Source organism: Mobula hypostoma, chromosome 23, assembly GCF_963921235.1.
Source record: "Mobula hypostoma chromosome 23, sMobHyp1.1, whole genome shotgun sequence".
In the NCBI taxonomy this organism is placed as follows: Eukaryota; Metazoa; Chordata; class Chondrichthyes; order Myliobatiformes; family Myliobatidae; genus Mobula; species Mobula hypostoma.
The window spans coordinates 52,356,035-52,381,640 of record NC_086119.1 but is presented as its reverse complement, the minus strand read 5'-3'; the positions used below and the strand labels follow the sequence as shown (position 1 = coordinate 52,381,640).

The following is a 25,606-nucleotide window of genomic DNA, read 5'->3' as shown; positions in this document are numbered from 1 at the left end:
CCCAGAGCCAACTCCTACAAACTCCACAGAGGCGGCCCCAGGACCTGAGATTGGTTCACAGCCACAAGTCCTTCTACCAAGCAGAGTGACACCCCCTTTGTCAGGAAAGACGTTTATCCAACAAGAGTAAGATATCCTCTGAAGCAATTAAATCGTCAGGCCTGAATGGGGTAACTTAAAATTGACTATGCTGTAGATTTCTACACAGTCGTTGTGTTATATTGTATAATGTGTATATAGTTGAGATGCATTCTACATTGAGTTGGGGTTTATAGCTAAGCAGGGATGAGTGTTGTGCATTTAAATATTTCAGTAATATTTGAGTGATATTGTGAACATATATTTAGATTAAGCATTGTTTCTTTATAAAATTCATTACGGGTTGTACGTAAAAATATGCAAATGGCATATGTCATGATGTTACCCACTTCATAAGTGTGTGCTTCACTAAAGCAAAAAAAAACTAAACAAGTTATCCCTGGCTCCATGCTTTTCTTTCTGTTAGTTTTAAGATTTGGAGTTACAAGTCATAACAGTTCAGTTGCTGTTCACACCAAACACCAGTATCAGGAAGAAATGTGATCAAAGTGACTTGGGGAGGGGGGGAGGAGAGAGTGGGAGAGAGGGAGGAAGAAGAGAGTGGAAGAGAGAGGAGAGGGGAAGAAGAGAGTGGAAGAGAGAGGAGAGGAAGACAGTGGGAGAGAGGAGAGGAAGAAGAGTGGGGGAGAGGGGAAGAAGAGAGTGGGGGAGAGGGGAAGAAGAGAGTGGGGGAGAGGGGAAGAAGAGAGTGGAAGAGAGAGGAGAGGAAGACAGTGGGAGAGAGAGGAGAGGAAGAAGAGTGGGAGAGGTGGGGGAAGAAGAGAGTGGGAGAGAGAGGGGAAGAAGAGTGTGGGGGAGAGGGGAAGAAGAGAGTGGGGGAGAGGGGAAGAAGAGAGTGGGAGAGAGAGAGGGGAAGAGAGTGGGGGAGAGGGGAAGAAGAGAGTCGGGGAGATGGGGGAAGAAGAGAGTGGGAAAGATGGGGGAAGAGAGAGTGGGAGAGAGAGGGGAAGATCGGAGGGGGAGAGAGGGGAAGAAGACGTGGGAGAGAGAGGGGAAGAAGAGAGTGGGGGAGAGAGGGGAAGAAGAGAGTGGGGGAGAGGGGAAGAAGAGAGTGGGGGAGAGAGGGGAAGAAGAGAGTGGGGGAGAGGGGAAGAAGAGAGTGGGAGAGAGAGAGGAAGAAGAGAGTGGAAGAGAGAGAGGAAGAAGAGAGTGGGGGAGAGAGGAAGAAGAGAGTGGGGGAGAGAGGGGAAGAAGAGAGTGGGGGAGAGGGGAAGAAGAGAGTGGGGGAGAGGGGAAGAAGAGAGTGGGGGAGAGGGGAAGAAGAAGAGAATGGGAGAGACGGGGGAAGAAGAGAATGGGAGAGAGAGGAGACAAAAGGTAAATTTACCAGGTTCCAGGATGCTGCTTCTTACATGCTATCCTAACCATTTTTCAGTCATGGTCTGGGATTCGCTGGGGATGGAGCCTACAAATATTTTATGGTTGGGGATGGTCCCCTGAATTTAGCATTGAGTATGTGAAGAGTAAATGTAGGAAAGCAACACTTGTGTCCCTGTGTCACGGAGTAGACACTCTAAGCTGTAGGAAGGGGTGACAATTCTCCCATTGTGCTCCGAAACAGGAAAGTAATCCAAGATGCATTTGGATTCACAATTCGAAGTATCCACCTCTGTTAAGGTCACTCCACTTGAATGAGAGAAAGATATAAGCTGCACTAAAACACATTTTTGTCATTCTCTTCCTGGATGTCGTGGATAATTCCAAACTTGTTACTCTCAGCACCAACATTTGGGAGCTGTTTACTGCTCACTATGAACAGTTACCCACCTTCCACCGGCCCCCGGCCCGTTCACCACCTCAACCCATCCTTTCATACTAGGTTCCCGTACCACTGGGAACAGCATGGATATCCCAGCAGCATTAAACATCCTCTTCTCTTACTCCATAGTCAAAACCCCAACACTTTCCCACTCCACAGCTCATCTCTCATCTCTGTTAAAGCCTTCCCATTAATCCTCTCAAAGGTCAAACCAGCTTCAATGATCCGTCCCTCATAACCCAAGATGATTTCCCATTCCTCCACCACTACCTACCCCACCCATTACCCCCTTTCCATTGGCAATGCCCGATCCCTCATTCCTGATGCTGAGTGACAGGATGAGTAACCAGTCATTGGTTCAGTAAAACCAATGGTCTACTTGCCAATCATCACTCGATGCCAAGGGCACCCCCAGAAGACGCTGAGCTTGGTATGGGTGATTATTCAGAGCACAGAAGAGATGCTACTCAGGTATACTCACACTTCTCCTTCCGGGGCATAGGTCGATCCCGTGATGTTGAACTCGTGCAGATTACAGCTAGTCCCCATCACCGACTCGACAATAAACATCTGAGACACAGGGAGATTAGATTCAGGTTAGCACTTTCCTGAGGAGATCATTGCTTGTATCAGGCCACACATTCCTTCCCAGCTCCCACTTACACCATTAAGTAATTCGAGACACATACATTCTGTTTCTTCACCTTCTCAACCTCAGAAAGTCCCTCAAAGACCATTCAGCCTGCAACCTGCCCCTCACATGCTCTCCCAGCCATAGAGAACCATCTCTGCCCTTTGACCTTTCAGGCACAATTTTCTTATTTGTGTCCCCACATCCCAGTGGTAGCTGATGCAGACATATTATTCCTTCCACATTCCATACATTTATTTTGTTGCTTCGAACCCTTCCCTAGTCACGGATTTACCTTTACTATATTTCTACATGATAGAAAAAGAGACACTTCAGAATCAGGTTTACTATCACTGGCACATGTCATGAAATTTGTTAACTTAACAGCAGCAGTTCAATGCAATACACAATCTAGAAGAAAAAAATAATAATGATAAATAAGTAAATCAATTACAGTATACATACATTGACTAGATTAAAAGTCTTGCAAAAACAGAAATAACATATTTTTAAAAAGTGAGGTAGTGTTCATGGGTTCAATGTCCATTTGGGATTCGGATGGCAGAGGGGAAGCTGTTCCTGAATCGCTGAGTGTGCGCCTTCAGGCTTCTGTACCTCCTCCCTGATAGTAACAGTGAGAAGAGGGCGTGCCCTGGGTGCTGGAGGTCCTTAGTAACGGACGCTGTCTTTCTGAGACAGCCCATTGAGTCCATGTTGGCTCACCAGGGCAATCACATCACCAAATAAATTTGCCTTGTAACTTATTCTCCCCACATTCCCCTCAGCGACCCACAGATTCTATCACTCAGCCACACACTGGGGGCAATTTACAGCAACCAATTAACTTCCCAAACATTGGCATCTCTGGGACAAAGGAATAGGACCCAAGGTCAAGATCAAACCTGGGTCTCGTCCAACGGCACCACTGCATTGTCAGAGGTCAGGAGCTTCCTGGCACACCCCGTACCAACAGATTCAGCTGCCACCTGCACAAAACCTCAGTGGTACCACCACATTGGTTTTAAGTGGCACCTAATGCCAACTAGAAGCAGACTGTTGTCAGTATGGAATGGGATGCATCCACAAGCTTAGGGATGTGAGAATTTTGTGTATTTTCTCTGGGATAACACGAGTTTAGAGGAAAACTAGTCTTTATAGAAATGGGATAGGTTTCTGTGTAAATTATACATGAAAGCAATATTTGCCAGGCTAGACTTGGCTAGCGATTACGTAGAACTGACGCTGCAACCAGCATAATATCCTCTCACACACTTCTGCAAAGGGGAAGCTGGAGCTCACGAGAAGACCGGGAGCATTATGCACAGAGAGCAGTCAAGGAGACAGGAATTGAACCATTGACCTTGCTCAGCCAGTCACAATCTTCAGTGGCGAGATATTGGAACCTTGTCTCCCAGTGAATGAATGATCACAGAAGGATGGAGCCCACCTGCCCCAACATCTCTGCTGGTCCTATGTATCAGAACTCTAGCCAATCAAATATTGTCCATCTACTCCCTTTAACCCTGAACGGTCCCTCCATTCTGAAGTTTATTCTCCGAACAGTACACTCTGTCTCCAGTGCATCCCAGATCACAACCACTCCTTGTGTAAAGTGTTTCTCTTCATGTCAATTCGATTCCTTTACTAATCCTCTTCATTCTAGATCCTTTTTAGTTGCTTTATGATTCCCTTCAAACCTTTTCTACTTCAAGGGGAACAACCCCAACTTCTCCAAGTCTATCCACACAGCTAATTTCCCTCATTCCTGGAACTATTTTATTAAATCTCATCTGCACCCTTTCCAAAACCTTCACCTCTTTCCAGAACTGTCCTCCAGTAGTTGCTGAACAGTGTTTTATAAAGGTTCATCATTTCCTTGCTCTTGCGACCTCTGCCTCTGTATACCTTTTTTAGACCACTTTCTCAGCTCTGCCACCTCCTCCAAAGTGCGCCCATCAGTCTGCACCTTTCAGACTTCGCACTCCTCAATGCTAAACTCCATCTGGGTATTCCACCATCTCCTTCACCACCCTCATGGAGTTTGGGACAGAGTACTTCACAAGGAAGGATCTGCAGGAGTCATACGGTATTTGAGAAGGTGGATAGGTTAACAACCAACCAAGTTTAAAGACCAATGCACTTCCACGTTAGCAGTTGAGACTTCTCATCTTCTGAGTGAACACTGATATAAAATATTTGTTAAGTTTATCTGCTAATTCTTTCTCTCCCATTGCTACCTCTCCAACATCATTTTCCAGTGGTCCTATATCCACACTCGACTCTCTTTTACTCTTTATATATCTGAAGAAACTTTCCTCTTTAATATTATTGGCTAGCTTACTTTCATATTCCATCTTTTTCTTCTTTATGACTTTTGAGTTGCCTTCTGCTGGTTCTTAACAACCTTACAATTCTCTAATTTCCCACTAATTTTCGCTCTATTATAAGCTCTCTCTCTGATATTTTTGTTGCCTTTGACTTCCCATGTCAGCCATGGTTATATCATCCTGCCTTTAGAATACTACTACTTCTTTGGGATATACGTATCCTACACCATCCAGATTGTTCCCAGAAACCCCAGCCATTGCAGTTCTGCCATCATCTCTGCTAGTGTCCCCTTTCCATTCAATTTTAGCCAGCTCCTCTCTTATACTTCTGTAATTCCCTTTTCTCCACTCTAATACTGAAACATTAATTTTAACTTCTTCTCTAAGAGCAGGGTGAATTCTATCATATTATGACCACTGCCTCCTAAGAGTTCCTTTACCTTAAGCTCCCTAATCAAATTACATAACACCCAATCCAGAATTGCCTTTCCCTAGTGGGCTCAACCACAAGCTGCTCTAAAAAGCAGCCTTGTAGGCAGTCTATAAATTCTCTCTCTTAGGATCCAGCACCTACTTGATTTTCCCCAATCAACCTACATATTGAAATCCCCCATGACTATCACAACATTGCCCTTTTGACATGCCTTTTCTATCTCCCAGCAGCCCACATCCTGACTACTGGGCCTGCAGAGGCCTGCATGCAACGCCCAACAGGGTTTTTTTTTACCCTTGCAGTTTCTTAATTCTACCCACAAGGATTCTACATCTTTAGATTCTATCTGACCTCTTTCTAATGATTTGATTTAATTTCATTTATTTTTCCACATAGTTAGTGCTTGAAAAGAGGACGACATCTGGTGGCATGTGCTTTCCTCGAGTGTGCTGTTGTAAGCCAGCACCAGGTAATGCTCTGGTGGACTAATTGCTTTTGCCAGAATTTGCAGTCGGCAACACCCAGTACACTGCAGCTTATCAAAGAGTTGTGTTAACTGTGGTTAGCTGTAGTGGAGGAATTATATTTCCCATGTGAAAAGGCAACTCTGAGAAGGGACAGATGATTTGTGTGAGAAACAGGCCAAGTACTCTGGACAAAACCCGTGGACAAACACCTTTCCCAAGGCTGAGCGATCCAGCCTGGACCCTACTCCAGAAACACTGACATCATGGATATGGCAATGTACTTGCATTTCAACATCGATTTAACTATTAAGGAACAACCCCCGTGTAAAAATGGATTCAGAGCTTTAGAGACTGAATTAAGACATCTTGTATTTGTACGGGATCTCTGTATCCTCAGGAGATCTCCGATCACTTCCAGCCATGAATCACTGTTGTCATGTTGAAAAATCTAATTTGTGCACAGCAGGCTGCCAATACAAATGATGAAATAAATGAGCTGACACAAGGAATTAATTTTTAAAGTAACACTGTTCAGGTGAATAGGAATTGGTCAATTTTCTCTGTTCTTCCCCAAAAAAAGCCTTTCTGCATCCAAAGGTGGATGTAATCGTGCATCCAAAAGATGCCAATGCAGCTCCTGACGGCCTCTCTGCGCTGTATCATGCCATCAGCCAACAGTTTCCTTGTTCACAGAAGGTGTGCACTTATTGCTCAGTACCAATTACTGCGTGATGTGCCAGGCCATGCCAAAGCAGGGTACAGACTTAACCATGTTGGCAGGCCATGCCAAAGCAGGGTACAGACTTAACCATGTTGGCAGGCCATGCCAAAGCAGGGTACAGACTTAACCACATGGCCAAGCCATGCCAAAGCAGGGTACAGACTTAACCATGTTGGCAGGCAATGCCAAAGCAGGGTACAGACTTAACCATGTTGCCAGGCCATGCCAAAGCAGGGTACAGACTTAACCATGTTGGCAAGCCATGCCAAAGCAGGGTACAGACTTAACCACATGGCCAGGCCATGCCAAAGCAGGGTACAGACTTAACCATGTTGGCAAGCCATGCCAAAGCAGGGTACAGACTTAACCACACGTGCCAGGCCATGCCAAAGCAGGGTACAGACTTAACCACATGGCCAAGCCATGCCAAAGCAGGGTACAGACTTAACCATGTTGCCAGGCCAGGCCAAAGCAGGGTACAGACTTAACCATGTTGGCAGGCCATGCCAAAGCAGGGTACAGACTTAACCATGTTGGCAGGCCATGCCAAAGCAGGGTACAGACTTAACCATGTTGGCAGGCCATGCCAAAGCAGGGTACAGACTTAACCATGTTGGCAGGCCATGCCAAAGCAGGGTACAGACTTAACCACATGGCCAGGCCATGCCAAAGCAGGGTACAGACTTAACCATGTTGGCAGGCCATGCCAAAGCAGGGTACAGACTTAACCATGTTGGCAGGCCATGCCAAAGCAGGGTACAGACTTAACCATGTTGGCAGGCCATGCCAAAGCAGGGTACAGACTTAACCACATGGCCAGGCCATGCCAAAGCAGGGTACAGACTTAACCATGTTGGCAGGCCATGCCAAAGCAGGGTACAGACTTAACCATGTTGGCAGGCCATGCCAAAGCAGGGTACAGACTTAACCATGTTGGCAGGCCATGCCAAAGCAGGGTATAGACTTAACCACATGGCCAGGCCATGCCAAAGCAGGGTACAGACTTAACCACATGGCCAAGCCATGCCAAAGCAGGGTACAGACTTAACCACATGGCCAAGCCATGCCAAAGCAGGGTACAGACTTAACCACATGGGCAAGCCATGCCAAAGCAGGGTACAGACTTAACCATGTTGCCAGGCCATGCCAAAGCAGGGTACAGACTTAACCATGTTGGCAGGCCATGCCAAAGCAGGGTACAGACTTAACCACATGGCCAAGCCATGCCAAAGCAAGGTACAGACTTAACCATGTTGCCACGCCATGCCAAAGCAGGGTACAGACTTAACCATGTTGGCAGGCCATGCCAAAGCAGGGTACAGACTTAACCACATGGCCAAGCCATGCCAAAGCAGGGTACAGACTTAACCACATGGCCAAGCCATGCCAAAGCAGGGTACAGACTTAACCATGTTGGCAGGCCATGCCAAAGCAAGGTACAGACTTAACCACATGGCCAAGCCATGCCAAAGCAGGGTACAGACTTAACCATGTTGGCAGGCCATGCCAAAGCAGGGTACAGACTTAACCACATGGCCAAGCCATGCCAAAGCAGGGTACAGACTTAACCACATGGCCAAGCCATGCCAAAGCAGGGTACAGACTTAACCATGTTGGCAGGCCATGCCAAAGCAGAGTATAGACTTAACCACATGGCCAGGCCATGCCAAAGCAGGGTACAGACTTAACCATGTTGGCAGGCCATGCCAAAGCAGGGTAAAGACTGAACCACGTTGGCAGGCCATGTCAAAGCAGGGTAAAGACTGAACCATCTTGCTTTATGATTGGAGTCACAGAGGAAGCAGACTGGGTTGCACATTTCCCTGCTTCTCCAAAGAGCTGGTAGCTTTTGTGAAGAGAGACACCATCACATACTTTGGGCAAGGAATTGGAGTTGAGGCCAATGGTCATATTGACCAAGATCTTCTTGAAGGGTGGACAATTCAAACAGACATAATGCCTACTGTTTTCATTAACGAGAGAGTCATGAATCAAGGGAACAAAGCAATAAGCAAACAATCTTTAAAACGAGGTATGTAAAAATTATCTTCTCTCTGTGGTTTATCAGAGTTATTAAATTATCTTCTCTCTGGAATTCACTGCCCCACAGGACAGTAGAGGCCAGACCACAAGCTGGAAGTGGATAAGTATATATTTTTTTTAAAAACCGAGGGATTGAGGTTTAAGGGAACAACCACAGAAGAGGAAGTGAGGATGAGACACAGTTATGATGGATAGAGAAAGGCTTGAGGGGCCAAATGGCTGTAATTTTATTACGTTCCTGACCACTACTGCAGCTTCTTTAGCTCCAAAACCATCAGAACGCATTGCGGCTCTGAGGGAGGGGTTCGTCATTCACACATGCCCTGACTGCTGTCTTGATTGGGCACAAAACCCAAGTTACCCCTGCACCGTAGCCAATACCTCCAAAGAAAGACAATTGCATTGCCATTTGTAGGGACTTGCTGTGCACAAACTAACTACTGTCAGGGGAATGACTACACGTGAAAATACATGGCAGCTGTAAATTGCATTGGTTTGCCCTAGAGTTAGGATCATGATATTTAAAACACAGCTTGCTCTACTTTCTAAAGAGTTGGTCACCCAGTCAGCGATGACCACTTTCGCAGAGTATAGCCTGCAACATTGCCACGTCTCCTGCCCCGAGCATCCTCCGCTAGATTCATGGGTGTGATTGCTTGTGAAGCGTAGAAATGATGGCTGAGGAACAGACAGTTCAGCCCATCTACCTCACGGTATACTTCCACCCTCCCACATCTCGCCTCATCAACATGCTCGCCCACTGCAGCGAGCCTTGTGATCGCATGCCTCGGCCAGTCCCTGTGTAAAGCCACAATACTTAAGCAAAATAATCTGCAATAAAAAACCGAAACCCTCAGCAACTGAGACACATAGCTGACAAGTTAATGCAGATCCCTTCCCCACAGGTGTTCTCTGAGTTACGAAGTGTTTCTGGGAGCTTTCTGCTTTTGATCCATTCTCTGAGCGAGCACATGCCTCTCTGCGCGTACAGGGTCACCGGTGGTGAGAGTAAGAGTTCGGCATGGACTAGAAGGGCCGAGATGGCCTGTTTCTGTGCTGTAACTGTTATATGGTTATATGGAATCTAGTCCAGGTTTTGCAGGAGTACAGCAATGCATTTGTTTTTCACTGGGCCCATGACAAGATTCATTCTGAGGGAGAGGAACATCTTAGAGGGAGAAGGGTAATTAACATTCATGCCCTTGAATGAATTTCATTTTTTTAATGTTGTAGTATTTCTTATATTCATACACTTTAATATTTAATTTTAAAAATTAAATATTTCTTGTACCTTACAGCTGCCAGAAAACAATTTTAATGACATATCTCAATGATAATAAACCTGGTTCTGAAAATCTTTGAACAATATAATTAGTCTTTAAATGCTAAAGTGATTCCAATGATTTTGAAAGCTTTGACAGCCAACAAGCCCTGGGGGTGGGGGCTGCTGCTTCTGCAGGGTGGGGGGTGATGATGCTGTGCTGGATGTCAACAAATGAAGCCCTTCTCTGGGCACTGAGTTGTCTCTGGAGACAGGAGCAGGTGGCAAAATGCCAGCAGGAACCATGGCACTGAATGGATCATGTCCCTGCCGCAAGTTCCCGTCTCCCCAGAGTTGCTGGCTAGTCACAATAGGGAAATGACAGCCACATTTCACAACCGGACTGGAGTGACGATGTGACAATTTGTTAGTCAGCATGGACTCCGACCTGTGCAGGACGGTGGTCCCAACGTAACACTGGCTCCACGTCACAGTGCTGACTCGCGAGAGAAACGAGGATTTCAGAATGCCCCGCATTGGAAGTAACCAACATTGAAGGTGAGTTCATTCCTGCTCTGAGAAACATGTGGCAGGGAGGGTACAATGGTAAAGAGAGGACTGAGCTCCGTACCAGCCACTGGATGAGTGATTGATGTTTCCGGTTCTGGATGAGCCTCATTTTCTAAATAGGGAAATTTCAGCATCTCGGGTGATCGTCGACATGCTAAAGCGCTCGATGCAGCTTGGGCAGACTGCTGCTCAGATTAACATGCTAAATGCTGGAGGACCACGACAGGTCAGGTAGCATCCATAAAAGGAAATGATGCTCATTATGTTGGCCCACTTCCCTCCGAATTGCTGAGTTCCTCCAGCATTTTGTGTGTGGTGCTCCAGATGTCCAGCACCTTACATCTCCATGATGCTTCTGTGATCGCCCTGCATTTACATCGAACAGCAACAGGCCCTTCAGCCCGAGACGCTGTGCTAATCTCTTCTGCCTGAACACTGTCCTGGTCAGCTGCACTACAGTATCTGATGTGTGGAGCAAGGACAAGACTCAATCCTCCTTCCTGAACCCAGCACATCCTCATTGCCCCTGTACATCGCCTGGACTGGAGAAAGAGGTTCAAGCACTCCCTCACTGCCCTGTACAGTAGGAACAGGTTTGGACAGACGCAGCCCCTGTACATCTCCTGCACAGGCCGAACAGAATTGAACATGCTCTCACAGCCTGCTGAAGCTCAGTGCAGTACACATGGCCACTGCCACTTCACCCAGCGTAAGTTTACCCAGTGGCCCTACAGAGTGATCTTCATGCCTGTTGGAGCAGCCCAGCCTCAGATAAGGTTGTAAACCGGGTAGACAAAAGTTACTTCACGTTGGGACCAGAACCAGGATGGGGCCAGTGTGTGCTGCCTCTCTGTTGCACGTGCACTGATGCCCTCGTCACAGCTAGAGAAGGAGAGAGGGCAAGGAATAGGCAGAGGAGGAGGGGGGTTGCAGGATATCAAGGAAGCAACTGTGGTTTGAACCCTTCCTGTTAGATAAAATCGCAGAGGAAGGTTTGGTCTGGCCTCATTTCAGCAGTTCACTCAGTGGTGAGAGCTCTGAGCTCTCTCTTCCAGCCCCATGTCACTTGCAGTGATCTTACGCCAGTGTAACTCCCAGCTGATTCACTCACCATCTACTCGAACACATTTAGAAGTGACACACTAAATGGATCACTGAAACACATTTTAGCATTCATGCTGGAGAGAAAACCAGCATTTGCCTGTGTTCAGTTCCAGCCTAAAGGAATACCCCAGTGAAATGGTCACCTCATTACAGGAAGGATGTGAAAACTTTGGAGAAGATGCAGAAGAGATTTACCACGATGTTGCCTTAGTGAGATACTCTTTACGACAGCAGTGTAGAATTGCACAAGTATGTTCTGGGGAAGATGGAATTTTAACAACTGCCACAAAAAGTGCATTCTCTGCCGAGCGTTTGTGTAAATGCAGACATCCCACCTCTCCCGGAACTTCCGGGAGTCTCCCGCATATTAATAGTGGCTCCCTGATGCCCGCAAATTATATACAGTTTCACGGAAATCAATTTTTTTGAGAGAGAGTGAGAGAAAAGCAAGAGAGAGCATGAGAGCGACCACAAGAGAGAGCGCGCGTGCGAGAGAGAGCGAGCAAGAAAGCGAGAGAGAGAGCGCGCGAGAGAGAAAGCGCTTGACAGCGCGCGAGCGACCACGGGAGAGAGAGAGAGAGCGCGAGCGAGAAAGCGCTTGACAGCGCGCGAGCGACCACAAGAGAGAGAGAGAGCGAGCGAGCGAGAGCGCGCCATGGCAGAGTGTTCCAAAAAAATATAAAATGTACGTCACCCCAGACTACACTAAAGTGTACCCCTGCCTAATAGGGGTCAAAATAATGACAGTGTTGCTCGCTGCACTGTTTGCAACAGTGACTTTTCTATTGCCCATGGTGGGTTAAGACTGTAAAAGACATGTTGAGGTGAGTTTAACAGGTGTCATTCATTCATTAGCATAGCTAACGTTATTTAAACTAGCTGGCTGGCTGCTAAGGAGCTACTCTATTGCAAAAATCCCACCTCTCCCGGAAGTTCCGGGAGTCTCCAGCAAACTGATGGTGCTACCTCCCTGAAATGAGTTTTTGCAGGGTGGGATGTCTGTAAATGAGGGAGATATGATTCATCCACATGAGATGAGATCTTACGAAACAATGATGCCCAGCAACCTGAATGTTGAAATCGTACTAACAGTAGAGTTGTTGATGAGTGGGTGGAAAGGAGACGTTTCAAAGTTCAAAAAGTAAACTTATTATCAAAGTACATATCCATCACCATATACTACCTTGAGGTTTGCCTTCTCGCGGGCATTCATAGTAAACACAAAGAGACGTAATAGAATCAATGGAAAAACTGCAAAAACAACCAAAAGACAAATTGTGCACATATCAAAAACAGTAGTAAGTATTGAGAGCATGAGTTGTAGAGCTCTCAAGAGTGAGCACATAGGTTGTGAAATCAGTTCCGTGTTGTGTTGAGAGAAGAAATCAATTCTGTTCAAGAGCCTGATGGTTGAGGGGTAATGGCTGTTCCTGAACTTTGTGGTGTGGGACCAAAGTTCCTGTACCTCCTTCCTGTGGCAGCAGCTAGAGAGAGCGTGCATAATGGTGAGAGTCCGTGATGATAGATGCTGCTTTCTTGTGACAATGCTCCCTGGAGATGTGCTCAGTGGTGCAGAGGGCTTTACCGGTGATGGACGCCTGTAATCACTACCTTTTGTAGGAGCTTCCATTCAAGGCCATTGGTGTTTCCATACCAGTCTGTGATGCAACCAGACTCTCCACCACACATCTATAGAAGTCTGTCAAAGTTTTAGAACACTTGCTGAATCTTCACAAACTTCAAAGAAAGTAGAGACACTGCTGTGCCTTCTTTGTAATGGCAGTTACATGCTGGACCCAGGACTGACCCTCTAAAATGATAACGCCGAGGAATTTAAAATTGCTGACCCTCTCCACCTCTGATCTCCGATGAGGACTGGCTCGTGGTCCCCTGGTTTCCTCCTCCAGTCAATAATCAGCTCTTCACATTTGCTGATGTTGAGTAAGAGGTTGTCTCCCTCCTATATGCTGATTCGCCACCATATTTGGTTGAGCCAATACCAGTGGTGTTGTCAGCAAACTTAAATATTGCATTGGAGCTGTAGTTAGCCTCACAGAGAAGTAGCAAGTGAGTCGAGCAGGGGGCTAAGCGCACAGTCTTGTGGTGCACCTGTGCTGACAGAGATTGTGGAGGAGATGTTGTTGCCAATCCAAACTGATTGGGGTCTGCAAGTGAGGAAATCGAGGATCCAGTTGCACGAGGAGGTATTGAGGCCCAGGTCTTGGAGCTTATTGATTAGTTCTGAGGGGATTATTAGTGTTGAATGCTGAGCTGTAGTCAATGAAGAACTTCCTAATGTATGTATCTTCACTGTTCAGATCTCCAGTGTTGAATGAAGAGCCAATGAAATGGCATCTGCTATTGACCTGTTGTGACGGTGGGGAAACTGGAGCGGATCCAAGTCACTTCTCAAGCAGGAGTTGATACGTTTCATCACCAGACTCTCAGATTACTTCATCCTGGTGCTACTGGATGACTGTCATTGAGACAGGGTAGCACATCCTTCTTGGGCACCGGTATAATTGAAACCTGTTTGAAGCAGGTGGGTACCTCAGACTACTGAAGTGAGAGGTTAAAGATCTCAGTGAACACTCCAGCCAGTCCATTAACACATGTCTTCAGTACTCGGGTAGGTAGACAAACTGGGCCAGGTGCTTTCCACAGGTTCACCTTCCTGAAGGGTGCTCTCACAACGGCCTCAGCGACTGAAATCATGGGGTCAGCAGGGGCTGTGGGAGTTTATGAAGATGCCTTTTTAAAAAAAAAATTAATCAAAGCGAGCATAGAAGGCATAGAGTTCACCTGGCAGCGAAGCCTTGGTGTCACCAATGTCGCTTGGTTTCACTTTGCAAGAGGTGGTAGTATTCAAGCCCTGCCAGAGCTGCTGAACATTTTTCGGTGATTCAGGTTTGGTTATGGATTGCCACTTTGCGTGCGAGATGACTTTCCAGAGATCGCACTTGGACCTCTTGGTCGCCAGACCTGTATGCCAATGATCTTCATTTCTCCTGAAGCCAATGGCCATCTCCAGATCTGAGGGCAGTTGGCTCAAAGTTGTTGATGAGTAGGGATGTCAAAAGTTACAATGAGAAGGCAGGAGAATGGGATTGAGAGGGAAAACAGATCAGCAATGATCAAATGGCAGAGCAGACTTGATAGGATAAATGGCCTAATTCGGCTCCTTTGTCTTGTGGTCTTCTGAGAAAAGGTTGTGCAAGCTTGGGCTTTTCCTCTTTGGAGTGTCAGGGGATGAGAGGCAACTTGACAGAGGTGTATAAGAGAGACAGAGATAGAGTGGACAACCAGTGCCTTTTCCCCAGGGTGGAAACATCTAATACGAGGAGGCATAATTTCAAGATGATTGGAGGAAGATATAAGGGTATGTCAGAAGTAGTTTTTTTTTGAAAAAACAAAGTAGGGGTAGTGGTAAATCAGAAACATAGAAAACCTACAGCACAATGCAGTCCCTTCGGCCCACAATGCTGTGCCGAACATGTACTTACTTTAGAAATTACCTAGGGTTACCCATAGCCCTCTATTTTTCTAAGCGCCATGTACCTATCCAGAAGTCTCTTAAAAGACCCTATTATATCCGCCTCCACCACCGTCACCAGCAGCCCATTCCACGCACTCAACACCCTCTGCGTAAAAAACCCCTGATATCTCCTCTGTACCTACTTCCAAGCACCTTAAAATGTGCCCTCTCGTGTTAGCCATTTCAGCCCCGGGAAAAAGCCTCTGAATATTCACACGATCAATGCCTCTCATCATCTTATAAACTTCTCATCCTTGGTCACTCCAAGGAGAAAAGGCCAAGTTCCCTCAACCTATTTTAATAAGGCATGCTCCCCAATCCAGGCAACATCCTTGTAAATCTCCTCTGCACCCTTTCTATGGTTTCCACATCCTTCCTGTAGTGAGGCGACCAGAACTGAGCACAGTACTCCAAGTGAAATCCAACATTAAGGAAATTTTAAACACAGAGTGGGGGTAGTGGTAGAATCAGAAACATTAAGGAAATTTAAAAGATTCTTGGACAGATGAAATGTGCTTTCTATGTTTCTATGAAAACAAAATCGAGGGAAGCACAGGATTGATCTTGGGCTAGGTTAAAAAGTCAACACAAGAATGAGGGCTGAATGGTCTGCACTCTACTGTTCTATGTTCCAATAGAGAGACACCTGTCGCCCGTACCAGTTAGGCTGCCTTCACAGGGTCGTAGGTCAGCACAGGCTATTCAGCCCCTCACGTGTGCAGTGATACCTCAGAAAGATGTCCCAGTTGACCCAACTCTCCACTCTATCCCACAGGCCTGCAGTTCTTTTTCTTAAAGAATTCAGCAGGTCAGGCTGCACCAGTGGGAAATAGAGCAAACATTTCACTTTGAAACCTTTCACCTTGAGGCAGTTCTGTCCAAGGGTCTTCAACCTGAGACGTCAGCTCTGCTTCTCTTCTCCTAGTCGTTGCCTGAGCTGCTGAATGTTTCCAGTATCCTACAGTCTTCTGGTTTCCACTTTAAATCTGCGCTCATCCACACTGCATCCAAAATACTTTATTTCCTCTTGTCAGTACTGTACGCGATTTCAAACGCTGCTGTCTCTCTGTTTGTGCTGTGAAGGGAATCACTCCAGTTTCCCAGTCCAGCCAGCAGCTGTAACCCCTCGTCCCTGGAGGTATTCCAGTAAATCTCTTCTCTCCAACCCCACCAGCTGTGATGTTGTGATGTGCAGAACTGGACGCTGCTCCCCAGATAGGAGGAAGCTGTGTGGTGTGAATACACCCAGCTTTCAGCTACATTCTTGCCTGCAAAGCACAGGGTCCAACAGATGGTATTAAACTCTCCACTCACTGAGAGCCTGTTACTGGTCTAGTTGGTGTTTCCCTTGTGGGCTGCTCCCAGCACATCCTTGGTAGTTAACACAAGCAATGCTTGTCACTGTATGTTCCGATGTAGATGTGAAAATTTAATCTGATTCTGAATCCCTGTGTTGCCCTTACTGACTGCTCCTAACCTTCCTTTCCCATGCTCGTGCCCTGAGCCCTATGTACTGGAGCTCGTCTCTGCAAAAGTTCTCTCCAACACAGCAGCAATGATGGGTCACAGTTGTCCACACTCCCCACAACAACGCCTTGCCAGGAAATGTTATCCAGTCTTTGCAAGGATTCTGTCTCCCTGGATTATTAACGTTCCGAAGATGTTAGGTCATTCAGCCCTAACAGAGACAGAGATAGGATATCAGGTGAAGGTAGACACAATCCTCAGTGTTTATCCCTCATGCACACATCTCCGGGTAAGCAGGAGGTGCCTGACTCCGGGGAGACCCCACTGGTGTGGGTCTTTCTGTAAAGAGCTTATTACTCTCACAGAGCACTGCACGGTAACAGAGACAACTTAAATATTCCTTGTTACTTATCCATGAAAAGCCAAAAATATTTGCTTTGCTATGTCATAATAAACAGGAAATACTGCAGCTTTCCACTGCTCAGCCCGCTTCTACCTCATTCGTCACAACAACCTCACCAGCCAGGAAAATCTTCGGAACGTTAATAATCCAGGGAGACAGAATCCTTGCAAAGACTGGATAACATTTCCTGGCAAGGCGTTGTTGTGGGGAGTGTGGACAACTGTGACCCATCATTGCTGCTGTGTTGGAGAGAACTTTTGCAGAGACGAGCTCCAGTACATAGGGCTCGGGGCACGAGCATGGGAAAGGAAGGTTAGGAGCAGTCAGTAAGGGCAACACAGGGATTCAGGATCAGATTAAATTTTCACATCTACATCGGAACATACAGTGACAAGCATTGCTTGTGTTAACTACCAAGGATGTGCTGGGAGCAGCCCACAAGGGAAACACCAACTAGACCAGTAACAGGCTCTCAGTGAGTGGAGAGTTCAAGCTGCAGGAGTGGTCACAGAGAGGTCGCGGACCAGCCGCTGGAGTTAGGGTTACTTTCGAGACACTTGAGACGTGGGCTGTCTACAATGTGTAGATGTTATCCTCCATTTCCCTGAGACAGTCGGGAGCTGGCAGTAGGAAGGGAGCAGATTGGGTGATCCGTCATAAATACCCAGAATCCCGGCAGCAAGGAAATCAACCTCCCTCAGCAAGCAGTAGGAACAAGGCACGGTGGAGAGGAAGTACTTGCAACCATTTAGTACCCATGGTGTAGGGGAGCTTGGAGACCCAACCTCACAGATCCCTTTTGCTGAAAATCATTGAGGTGGAGGACTTTCTTCTATCCCCCTGACTGCAGGGGTGTCGGGGTGAAGTGTCACCAAGGTCAGTGGGTAGGGAGATACTGGCCCTGCGGTCCATTCCCTCACCTTCACACTATCGAGGGAGTGCTGTGTCCTCACAGACATCGTCTCGCAGAGAATAAACCAGAGGCTACGTCCTCTCAGGGGGATAGAAAGACCAGGCCATCGCTGGTGTGGGCTGCTGGACAGAAACGCACGAATGCTCAGCCACTGTCAGAGAGAGTGAGCATCTCATTGTAATTTGAGCTGGCTTGTTGTTAGCATAAACACAGCAAATTCTGCAGATGCTGGAAATCCAGAGCAACACACACTAAATGCTGGAGGAACTCAGCAGATCAGGCACCATCTATGGAAATGAATAAATAGTCGACATATTGGGCCAAGACCCTTCTTCCGGACTGAGAAGGAAGGGGGAAGATTCCAGAATAAAGAGTGGGGGAGGTGGAGGAGGACAGTTAGAAGGTGATAGATGAAGCCACACGCACAAAACGCTGGAGGAACTCAGCAGGCTGGGCAGCATCCGTGGAAACGAACAGTCAATGTTTCGGGCCAGAACCCTTTGTCAGGAAGGTCTCAGCCCGCAACGTTGACTGTTCGTTTCCATGGATGCTGCCCGACCTGCTGAGTTCCTCCAGCGTTTTGTGCATGTTGCTTTGACCCCAGCACCTGCAGAGTATTTTGTGTTTACGATAGATGAAGCCAGATAGGTGAGAAAGATAAAGAACTGGAGGTGATAGGCAGGTGAGATGAGGTGAGAGGCCAGAGCAGGGAATAGAAGAGGGAAGTGAATTTTTTTTTTAACTAGAAATAGAAATTGATATCCATACCATCAGGTTGAGGCTACCCAGACAGAATATAAGGTGTTGCTCCTCCACCCTGAGGACAGCCTCATCGTCACACAGGGGGAAGAAATGTGCATTAATTCCTCCCGGCACTTATTCCTGTAAGTGGCCAAAGTGCCACACCTGCTCATTCACCTCTTCCCTCACGTCCACTCAGTGTCCCCACTCTCACCTCCACTCAGGGTTCCGCACAGTCCTTACAGGTGAGGCAACACTTCACCTGTGAACCTGCTGGGGCTGCCCACTGTGTCTGGTGCTCCCGATGGAGACTCCTCTACACTGGTGAGACTGCTTCGTCTATCCGCCAAAAGCGGAACTTCCTGGTGGGCAAACATTTTAATTCCTATTCCCATTCTGGTGTGTCGGTCCATGGCCTCCTCTGGTGCCAGGATGGAGCCTCCCTCAGGGCGGAGGAGAAACACCTTGTATTGCACCACGGTAGCCTCCAACCTGATGGCATGAATAGACGTGGTGGCCAGTGCGATCATGTTTGCTGTTGTGCGCTGGGGCAGCAGGCATCAACAGAATCAACAAACTCATTCGTAGGGCCAGTGATGTTGTGGGGATGGAACTGGACTCTCTCACGGTGGTGTCTGAAAAGAGGATGCTGTCCAAGTTGCATGCCATCTTAGATAATGTCTTCCATCCACTACATAATGTACTGGTTGGGCACAGGAGTACATTCAGCCAGAGACTCATTCCACCGAGATGCAACACAGAGCATCATAGGAAGTCATTCCTGCCTGTGGCCATCAAACTTTACAACTCCTCCCTTGGAGGGTCAGACACCTTGAGCCAATAGGCTGGTCCTGGACTTATTTCCTGGTATAACTTACATATTACTATTTAATTATTTATGGTTTTATTATTATTTAATTATTTATGGTGTAACTGTAACGAAAACCAATTTCACGGGATCAATAAAGTATGACTATGACTATGACTTCCAGTTAAAAAAAAATTTTCCCTTCCTCTTCCCTCTTCTTCTATTCCCACTCCGGCCTCTTACTCTTACCACACCTCCCCATCACATGCTCCTTCCCTTTCTCCTATGGCCCACTCTCTTCCCCTATCAGATTCCTTTCTCTCCAGCCCTTGACTTTTCCCACCCACCTGGCTTCACCTGTCACCTTCCAGCTAGCCTCCATCTCCTCCCCCCACCCTTTCATTCTGGTGTCTTCCCCTTTCCTTTCCAGTCCTGAAGAAGGGCTTCCTGATCTGCTGAGTTCCTCCAGCATTTTGTGGGTGTTGCTTTGTTGTACGGATGTTGGCTACATTACTACAGTAACTCTGCTCAACTGTGCTTCATAGAACATAGAATAGTACAGCACAGTACAGGCCCTTCGGCCCACAATGTTGTGCCGACCCTCAAACCCTGCCTCCCATATAAGCCCCCACCTTAAATTCCTCCATATACCTGTCTAGTAGTCTCTTAAACTTCACTAGTGTATCTGCCTCCACCACTGACTCGGGCAGTGCATTCCACACACCAACCACTCTCTGAGTAAAAAACCTTCCTCTGATATCCCCCTTGAACTTCCCACCCCTTACCTTAAAGCCATGTCCTCTTGTATTGAGCAGTGGTGCCCTGGGGAAGAGGCGCTGGCTATCCACTCTATCTATTCCTCTTATTATCTTGTACACCTCTATCATGTCTCCTCTGATCCTCCTTCTCCCCAAAGAGTAAAGCCCTAGCTCAGTGAGTGTGGAATACTACAACCATGAAAGGCATTGTGCAGATGCAAATCCGAGTATTGAGTATAGAAGCTCGATGTGCCCTTGCAACCTATAACGCTCTCATGGGCCACTGGCAGTGTTGGACTGGTACATTTTTCAAATTACTGGATCATACAGCATCCCAATTTTAATTGACCTTTTATTAAGATGTTATACTGTACTGATGACAAACTTCCTCTGAAACTTATAGGGAAGCCAGAAATGAAAACCCAATGAGTCGAAAGAGAGCACTATTGTCGGGTCCCAGAACAGGAGGCCCAATGAGTTAAAAGGAAGAGAGGAAAAGGGCACTGCTCAGTTTAAATGGAGTGTGAGAAATTAGGTCCCAACATGTTTGAAAGTCATACCGGAAATCGGATCCTGGTGAGTTTAAAAGGAGCATGGGAAAAGAAGCCCTGGTAAATTAAGGAATGGTGGGAATGGGGCCCTTGTGAACTTACAGGCAACACAGAAAACAGGGCCCCCTGTGAGTTTAGATAGCTGAGCTATCAGGATTTCCAAACAATGTGCCTTCTGTAATATTGTTCTGGAGCAGAAATAGCAAGAGATGAATGACTAAGCAAACCTGAGAAAGTGCGTTGTGTCCTGTGGACACAATTCTCACTCTGTTCAACCATTAGCTCACTCACCTGAATGAAGGGTGAGTGAGGCAGAAGGTACGGACATTTTGACCAGTATATCTGACCTTCCTACTATCTCGTACAGGGATCCTACAAAGACAGGGTGAACTGTAGCTTGACGGTACACAGGGGCTGGAGTCCTGGTACGTCACAGGTCACTCAGCCACACCCAATCTCAGGACCTGTAGTGTCTTGGATTATATAGGCAGTGATCAATGCTTCTGCAACAGTAAAAGGAAAGGGGAACTGGCAGAAGAACAGGAAACTTCGCTTTTAGCTCAGACAAAAGAGTAACTTAAAGCGATTAAGGATTCTTTGGACTTGAAGACAGTGGGTTACTGGACATTTTCTATGTGTTTAAGCATCACAGCATGATGCCAGTTTCTGGTAGGTAGAGCTGACAAAAGCAGGGGTAAACCATTACCAGGCCTCCAGGATTATGCTGGAGAAAGAAAGAACAATTCCGGAGGAGAGGAAATAGGGTTTTGTCTCCAAAACTGTTAAGTACTGCGATGGCTGAGGTGGATGTCTGGGCCAGGAGGTATGATCACACCTAGAGGAACCTCCAGGGTTGGGAATCGTCGGGAAGTGTGATCACGCCGAGAGGAACCTCCAGGGTTGGGAATTGTCGGGAGGTGTGATCACACCTAGAGGAACGTCCAGGGTTGGGAATCGTCGGGAAGTGTGATCACACCGAGAGGAAGCTCCGGGGCTGGGAATCGTCGGGAGGTGTGATCACACCGAGAGGAAGCTCCGGGGCTGGGAATCGTCGGGAGGTATGATCACACCTAGAGGAAGCTCCGGGATTGGGAATCGTCGGGAGGTATGATCACACCGAGAGGAAGCTCCGGGATTGGGAATCGTCGGGAGGTATGATCACACCTAGAGGAAGCTCTGGGATTGAGAATCGTCGGGAGGTATGATCACATCTAGAGGAAGCTCCGGGATTGGGAATCGTCGGGAGGTATGATCACACCGAGAGGAAGCTCCAGGAGTGGGAATCGTCGGGAGGTGTGATCACACCGAGAGGAAGCTCCGGGGCTGGGAATCGTCGGGAGGTGTGATCACACCTAGAGTAAGCTCCGGGATTGGGAATCGTCGGGAGGTATGATCACACCGAGAGGAAGCTCCGGGATTGGGAATCGTCGGGAGGTGTGATCACACCGAGAGGAAGCTCCGGGATTGGGAATCGTCGGGAGGTATGATCACACCTAGAGGAAGCTCCGGGATTGGGAATCGTCGGGAGGTATGATCACACCTAGAGGAAGCTCCGGGATTGGGAATCGTCGGGAGGTATGATCACACCGAGAGGAAGCTCCGGGGCTGGGAATCGTCGGGAGGTGTGATCACACCTAGAGGAAGCTCCGGGATTGGGAATCGTCGGGAGGTATGATCACACCGAGAGGAAGCTCCGGGGCTGGGAATCGTTGGGAGGTGTGATCACACCGAGAGGAAGCTCCGGGATTGGGAATCGTCGGGAGGTGTGATCACACCTAGAGGAACGTCCAGGGTTGGGAATTGTCGGAAGGTATGATCACACCGAGAGGAAGCTCCGGGGCTGGGAATCGTCGGGAGGTGTGATCACACCTAGAGGAAGCTCTAGGGCTGAGAATGGATGGGAGGTGTGATCACACTGAGTGGAATCTCCAGGGTTGGGAATTGTCGGGAGGAGAAGTACAGTGTTTGGCCGATATTTGGGCACTTTGCACAGTGCCATTTTTGACCGGGGCGAGTCTGGCAAATGGGGCACTTCCACTCCACCTTTGCTTCATGTGTTCTGGTTCATGCGATGTCCGGTCTGACTTTGTTCATGAGATGTTGATCAGACCTCTGCGTCACGAGTGAAAAGGGGCATTGTGATGGGGCTTTCTGAGTGAGGGTGGAGGCTCCACTTTCACACCTTCTCTGCAACCCCACTGGATACCTGACAGCTTCGGGGGATAAATTCAACCCCTGACTGCTTTTGAAAATCCCTTTAAAGTAGTAGCGAAGTCACTATTTAAGTTAGAGATTGTGAAGGAGGTAAACCGTTCAGGGGAGAAGGTACAAGAATGGGATTGAAGAAAATCAGCCCTGAGTGAATGTCAGAGCAGACTGGTGTGCTGAATGGCTTAACTGCGCCAAGTCGCCCCATGTCACTTCCCCCTCTGACTACGCCAGGCTGCCCCGTGTCACTTCCCCCCTTGACTGCGCCAAGTCGCCCCATGTCACTTCCCCCCTTGACTGTGCGAGGCTGCCCCATGTCACTTCCCCCCCCGACTACGCCAGGCTGCCCCGTGTCACTTCCCCCCTTAACTGCGCCAAGTCGCCCCCATGTCACTTCCCCCCTTGACTGTGCAAGGCTGCCCCATGTCACTTCCCCCCCCCGACTACGCCAGGCTGCCCCATGTCACTTCCCCTCTTGACTACGCCAGGCTGCCCCGTGTCACTTCCCCTCTGACTACGCCAGGCTGCCCCGTGTCACTTCCCCCCTTGACTGTGCGAGGCTGCCCCAAGTCACTTCCCCCCCCCGACTACGCCAGGCTGCCCCGTGTCACTTCCCCCCTTAACTGCGCCAAGTCGCCCCCATGTCACTTCCCCCCTTGACTGTGTGAGGCTGCCCCATGTCACTTCCCCCCCCCCGACTACGCCAGGCTGCCCCGTGTCACTTCCCCTCTTGACTACGCCAGGCTGCCCCGTGTCACTTCCCCCTTGACTGCGCCAAGTCGCCCCATGTCACTTCCACCCTTGATTGTGCGAGGCTGCCCGTGTCACTTCCCCTCTTGACTACACCAGGCTGCCCCATGTCACTTCCCCCTCCAACTACGCCAGGCTGCCCCGTGTCACTTCCCCCCTTGACGAGACTGGTGTGCTGAATGGCCGAACTGCGCTAGGCTGCCCTGTGTCACTTCCCCCCCCTGACTGCACCAGGCTGCCCCGTGTCACTTCCCCCCTTGACGAGACTGGTGTGCTGAATGGCCGAACTGCGCTAGGCTGCCCTGTGTCACTTCCCCCCCCTGACTGCGCCAGGCTGCCCCGTGTCACTTCCCCCCTTGACTGCGCCAGGCTGCCCCGTGTCACTTCCCCCCTTGACGAGGTTGAACAGAACCAGTGGGCACAGCAGCTCAGTCACCCACAGATCCAACACTCACAGTGGGGATTTGAGGCCCATTCCCTGGTGACAGAGGAAAGTAGTTAACCAAAACCTGGAGTCTGTGCAGGAACTCCCAGGAAGGTCGGGTGGATTTAGACCCTGTGACAATGAAGGATCAATCATATACTAACAAGCTAGGATGGTGTGTGACCTGATGGGGAAGTACAGGTGGTGGTGGTGGTGGTACTCCCAAGCTCCTGCTGCCCTTACCCTCATTTCCATGCAGTGTGATTGTAGCCATGCTGGCACGTTGTAAATCAGCTCTACGGGCCTGGAGCTCTGGAGCTGAACAGTCAGTGCTGGTGCCCTCCATATTTACTGACATCTAATGCCTCATCTCAACAGTGGTAGGGAAACCCGATCACTCCCTCTATCTGAGCATTAATGATCAGGATTACGTAAAATTAGTTTACAAAATTACCTGAAGTACAAGACCCTCCTGACGTTAGTGCAGCTACTGCATGAATTACTCCTGGAGATTTCTAATCCATCAGTAGTAAATGGAAGAGACCTTTTAACCAACTCCATTCATCACTGCTTTGACAACCCGACTTGCACATTGCTTGGCTCATTATACAAGATGGGTCTCTGATCAATATTTCATTTGCAGAATCAATTAACTTCTCACTGACATTCAGATCAGAGTTAAATTATCCCTAAAAGTTTCCAAGTGATTATGGCGAAGGCTGTGATCCAGCAAAGAAGCCACACCATCACACTAACAATCAGACTGAGAACACAGGCAGAATCCTGCATGATATAATCTACACAGGTCAACAATAATTATTATGATTGTCTTAGCTCGGTAAATATCACTGGATTTGTACAAGAGAGGAAGCACGCAGCAACAAGCTCTGAGAGATAGGTATGAGATAAAACAGAGGGATTGTAGTTGGGGAATCACTTCAAAGTAGCAACCTTACCAGAATGGAGTCAGGTAGTGGCATGTGGATTGATGAACCTGTCTAACTGATTAGCACACGTACTAGAAGTTAAATGTCCCATTACAACACAGACCATCCAGTTCCTATTCTGATAACTACAAAAGGAACACATTGGATGGATGTGGTATGTCTAAGTCACAACATGCTGAGAGTGTTACCCTAATTTACTTTCAGACAGACTTGAGAATAGGAGATAAGGGATTAATTCAGCCTCTGTACCTTGACACACACCCGTCTAGGGCTAGGCAGAAAATATTGTTTCCCAGTCCAGAGAGCACCTCCCTTCCCCACCCTGATTTAGCACAGACTGTTCCACAAGGATTTGTGAGCCCAGTTGGTGGCAGAGTGGATCCCCAGCCTCAGGGCAGCAGAATGCCACCCTGTGCTAGAGCTGGCTTTCTGTCAGGTACATGCAAAGAGCACTCCTCCCGTGAAACAGGACACATGACGTGTCCCAACCTCACCTTGCACTCAGCATCTGTTGAATTTCCTCAGGAAGTTGTAACAAAACCTGATTAACTGAGAAGTTTGAAGGATGGTTTGAACACCCTTGGGATCAACTTTCACTTGCAGACCGTGGGTCCAAACTTTACTCCAGTGACAAATTCTGGAGGACTACATCTGCTGCCCAGTTTGTGGAACACATTGCCTCAGTC

The 25,606-nt window shown here is 48.0% G+C and overlaps 1 protein-coding gene across 2 annotated transcripts in view; it reads right to left on the bottom strand.

Annotated features, from left to right (window-relative positions):
• atp2a3 (ATPase sarcoplasmic/endoplasmic reticulum Ca2+ transporting 3) overlaps positions 1–25,606 on the bottom strand; it is a 212,196-nt gene that overhangs the window by 50,181 nt on the left and 136,409 nt on the right. For both annotated transcript variants that reach the window (XM_063031520.1, XM_063031519.1), the window contains exon 9: positions 2,340–2,428. In XM_063031520.1, coding sequence (XP_062887590.1) covers positions 2,340–2,428 — 89 coding nt within the window. The remainder of the gene's footprint in view (positions 1–2,339; positions 2,429–25,606) is intronic.